The sequence below is a fragment of the Mytilus californianus genome, unplaced genomic scaffold (assembly GCF_021869535.1).
Source record: "Mytilus californianus isolate M0D057914Y unplaced genomic scaffold, xbMytCali1.0.p SCAF_4, whole genome shotgun sequence".
Taxonomy (NCBI): Eukaryota; Metazoa; Mollusca; class Bivalvia; order Mytilida; family Mytilidae; genus Mytilus; species Mytilus californianus.
This window is the reverse complement of record NW_026262690.1, coordinates 105,634,060-105,639,245: the sequence shown is the minus strand read 5'-3', so window position 1 is coordinate 105,639,245 and position 5,186 is coordinate 105,634,060. Positions and strand designations below refer to the sequence as shown.

At 31.4% G+C, this 5,186-nt stretch overlaps 1 protein-coding gene across 1 annotated transcript; it reads right to left on the bottom strand.

The window, feature by feature from the left end:
• Positions 1-1,924: 1,924 nt before the first annotated feature.
• LOC127738991 (hepatocyte nuclear factor 3-beta-like) lies at positions 1,925-3,548 on the bottom strand. The gene has a single exon (XM_052250507.1). It carries the CDS (start codon positions 3,501-3,503, stop codon positions 2,292-2,294), a length of 1,212 nt encoding a protein of 403 aa, XP_052106467.1. The 5' UTR covers positions 3,504-3,548; the 3' UTR covers positions 1,925-2,291.
• Between the last annotated feature and the right edge of the window lie 1,638 nt (positions 3,549-5,186).

The following is a 5,186-nucleotide window of genomic DNA, read 5'->3' as shown; positions in this document are numbered from 1 at the left end:
CACATATAGAACTATTATAAAAAGAAAACCAAATAACAAAACAGAAAACAGTCTAGAAGCTAGTCCCACGAAATCGTATTACTTTTCTTGTTGAAGACCGTATGTTGACATCTAGATTTCTTAGTTTATTTGTGTGTCGTTTTGTTGCTGCGTCATTGTCGTATACCCAACTTATCTTTTGATCAGATTGAAGACTTTTTTATAATTGTATACTGTTACATGCATTTCCATTATGTATTGCATACAAGGAGTGAAATATCAATGCCAACCTATTGAATTGCTTTTGAGTATATTTGGACAATTTTAATAAACGTTTTACATGATGGTAAAATAATCGTTACAAAATGGGTATTTTAAAATACAAAACTGTTGTGAATTAGGCTTTATAAATCCATATTTTAGAATGTGAGAGGACAATTTTCTGTTTTAACAATATCTTATTTTTTTTTAAAGTGAAAGAAAACTGAAATTTTATTTATTTTTGTAACTGCTTAGAGATTTTTCAGAACTGGAAATTTTTATAGATATTTTCTGTTGAAAAAGTAGTATTAATTAAATTTCATTTTCTTGCTGATAAACCTAGTTTAAATTTAAATTGTTATATAAAATAAAATATGAATTAGTATATGGAATATTCAGTAACAATTAAAAATATTTGAATATCTGCAACATTTAGTTATTACAAATTGTATTTTATACGAGTTCATAATTGAATGAGTAATTGCACTTCTAAATAAAAGAAATTAAACGTATATACAAAGAATTTTGTTTTTATGAAAATAAAACGTTCCTTTTCACTAAAGCAGGATAGGATCTAAAATTTCCTGTAACATTATATCAAAATAAAACATGTTTAGATTTTAATAAATATTTCTTTAAGAAATTTTATGTCACAGACAAAATCGGTTTCTCATCGTGGTTAAAGTTTAATTTTTAATATAAACATCGTGAAATTAGAGAATTATTTTATTGTCAAATAAATGATTAAATTTCCAATGTCATTTAAAAGAAGAATGATAGTTTTGACAACATTGAAGTATAACACATTCAGAAACTTTCACCTAATCACACCTAATTTTATACTTTTAACACCTGTAAAATCTAACTAAAGACCAAAAATCCGCCCATAGTGCCCTGAAGTTAGTTTTTTCTATGTATATCCTTACAGTTTGACCAGGTGTATGGCAACTTAAGTAATTTTAAAGTAAACAGTACATTAAAACAGCTTAAAACTAATGGTAAAGGCCCAAATGTTCCGATGCAGATGTGAGAAAATATTTATCTAATTGGAAAGAAATTTCTTGTATTGTCGAAAATTCAAAACATATCAAATACCTTTTTCCGAATGGAAATAGAAGTATGACAAAGTTTGCTTTCTGTTAAGTGGAAGATGTTGAATAAGATGAAAATATTTTCCCGTTTTTTAACAACAAAATGATTAAATTTAAAACAAGTGGCAGGTACGTGAATTAATGACAAAACTCCTATCTCCTTCTAACGGAGATAAAATATCAAACGTCTTAGTGTGCGTAGCAACGATATCCCGCTAGTCGCCAGTAACTGATATTACGGACGGGTACATGACAAATCGTAGCGTGGATAGATAGGCCTTGGACATAGCTTGGATTCACACAAAGTGGCGCCATTCTGTGAAAGTTTTCCGTTGGAAAGAAATTGAAATATTTCTAAAAAATTTTAAAATTTGAAATAAGTTGTAAACAGGAAGTTAACATATACAAAAACCCAATGATAATATCCTTTCAAATGTTTTATAAATTAACTACGAAATATAATTTCAAATTGAATAGTTATTTATTTTTCATATCTACCAGTTGAAATTTTTCATATGTATTCTTTAAGAAATATTTCCATATCTTCCCAACTTGTTATATTTATATGTGTGCTTCAAATAAATAAATAGTAATCAAGTTTCAATAATATATTTCAACATCTACATGAAAATATCTTTTTCTACATTTAATAATTTTACAAAATAACTTACGAAACGATATTCTGTGTCAATGTTCAATAAATAATATCATTTTCTACATTAATAAAAATATCACTTTTCCATGAAATAGTAATTTATAGTTAAGAGAAAAAAGCACTCTATCTCTTTCTTCTTTGAATAGTTCCTCTACTTCTTAAAGGACAAAAAGCAAAAATATACAAACTTTTGTTCACCGGCGGCTCGCTATGTTCAAGAAAAAACACGAAGCACACATCGCTAACGCAGAACACAAATTGTTGATAAATCTTTGGTTTACAGCTATAAAAATGAATGTAATTCTCTATAAACTACCCACACTGTGAGGTGCGTATGTCTTGTAATAGCCATTATTGTCCGGTCCTGGCATATGTGATAAGTCTTTAGACATTGGCGGTAGCGCCATATGAGGATTATAACCTCCGTATCCCTGCATTTCATACATTTTCATGTCCATTTTGGCACTGTCTGTGATTAAACTATTTATAGAGAACGGATGGTTAAATGAGTGAGGATGATTTAAGTGTCCGGCGGGATTGTACCCCTGCGAAACTATATCATGCTGCATATGTCGAATGTTCGGCGTCATATCATGGCGTTCATGTTGCTGGACGGGTGTTGGCGCACTGTGTTCATTACTCATTGGTTCCGGTTTTGTTTCCGGAATCTCATGTCCTGACGGCACATGATTTTGTGGTGGTGGTGGTGGCGGCGATGGGGAACATCCATCTCTACTGTCGGGCGACTTACAACTATCATCGTCGTCTCCTGAACATGACTGCCTCATCATTTCTTTCTTTACACATTTAAAGCGTTTCTGGCGTCGAAGGTAACATCCATTTTCGAACATATTACCTGAATCGGGATGAAGAGCCCAATAGCTGCCTTTTCCAGGACGGTCTGGTGTTCTCGGAACTTTGACAAAACAGTCATTAAAAGATAAACTATGTCTTATAGAATTTTGCCATCTTTGTTGGTTCTGGCGATAGAACGGAAATAAGTCCATGATAAACTGGTATATTTCACTAAGCGTGCACATTTTGTTCGGTGACTGTTGAATAGCCATAGTGATAAGTGATATGTAAGAATATGGCGGCTTTGCATGTGTATAACTTCTACGATACGTTTTGTCTCGTGCCCTGTTTATAGCCTGGGCCCTGTTAAACGATTCCATCCTCATAGGGCTCGACATGCCGTTCATTGGTGGTAGACTTCCCATTCCATTCACTGAAGCTATTGAATTCATAGAATTCATACCCGGTGGCATGGATGCTGCGTGCATACCCATGCCCATACTGGACATTGCTTGTGGTGGCATACCTCCCATGTTCGGAGGAGAATAGTTCATATTGCTCATAGCCATAGATCCCATAGACATAGTCCCATAACTGTTCATATTCGGCATTGATGTCATAGTGTATCCGCTACTGCAGCTGGGATCGTACGGAGACTTAGTTGACAACATTGTCAAATAGTCTCCCGACTGCGGGCAATCCAAACTTTGTTTCTCGTACATAATTACCAACAAATAGTTGTAAAACACTCTTGGTTATATCTGTAAACTGAATTGACCCTGGGTAAATATACCTGGTTCTAGTCAAACTTCCACAACGCCCACTTATGCAAATTAGTTGATAAGTGTCAACTGTTATAGAGGAACGTTATAAGCCCCTCCCACTTATTGAACTCAATATCGGTTCTTATCACTCGAAAATGTCCATCATTTATTTTAGTGGAAAAATATTAACAATGTCTCGCGACCAATCTTTGTTCAGGTAAAGTATTTTTTTGTTTAACCAATGCAAAAAAATGTTTTCTCAAAAAGTACTAAAACGCTTCAAATTCTTTGAATTGTATATTTTCTGTGGACAAAAAATTCTAATTAAATATTTGGTTTGAGTAAGGTGAATTTACTTATTCTTTAATGAATTATTTTTCATAAGTAGAATTATAGATTTTAATTGTTACAAAGTTTATTTTAATTGTTGTAAATAGCTTTTTTCTTAATATCTTGTTAATCTACCAGTTTACTCATCGCTTATCAATAAATTGAATGTGATAGTTAAACATTTCAAGTGTCGCACCTGGTTTATGCAGAATTTACCTTTTATGGTTCGGACACAAGGGTTTTACAACTTTAACACCTCGATAAAATATTGTATTCATCACTAAAATTCAAATTTGAACAACAGTATATAATAAAACGATAAGAATATTATAAAAAGTGAAATTTCACGGAATTCTTCATTAAAACAATGATTATAATAATAAAACGATAGGTATTTTTAAACAATTTACGGAAAATTATTAGATTCCGAGCGGGAGCAAGTTAACGATTTTAATCATTTAATTACTGGATTAACATGTTAAATTTCTTCTCGTGGATTTTAATACATTGTAAAAAAGTAATTCAATACAGTTTTTAGTCACTGCAAACGATTTCCGATTAAAACTACAAATGAAGGCCGAGAGCATTATGGTACGGAAACGGTTTTTATTCTAATCTGATCATTTATGAAATATTGTAATCAATTAGAACTTGATGAAACGGTTTCTAGGTAGCCTTGTAGATTGTCCAGGTGCTACGCTCTTATCTTGTCAGTTAAATTCATTAACATTCCAAATAAAGCAAAAATTATAGGTCTTCCATCATTTTCAATTGTCATAGTTTTCCCAGAAATATTGGTAAATTGTCCTGGAACTATACTGATTTTGTTTCAGAGGATTTTATTGTTGAGATTTTCAGAACGAATAGATATGTAAATTGCCAACGAGTGAAATTAAAAAAAAGAAAAAATACAAACTGATATTTTTTTAAACAAACGAGCAAAAGATAAATAAATCAGCATCTCTTATATTCATATTCCAATCTTTAAAACTGTTCCGACAATATGAATTTAGAAAGAATTAAATTCTCTTATATGTTTGAAAATTTCTCTATTCTATTTTTATTCATATAATTTTGTTTCTTGGATATTTTTTTCATAGCAGAAATACTATTGCTACTGGTATATTTGACCATGGAACTACCATATACAATATAATACTACTTCAATGGTTTGACCAAAATACTTGAAGTCACCAAGACATCTCTGGACACAGTAATACTTGATATTACAATCTCAAGTTTCTTTGAATTTAGTTTCTATAGTTTTTCCATGTATAAGAATTGCATGCCTTTATAGAAATTCTTTAACTT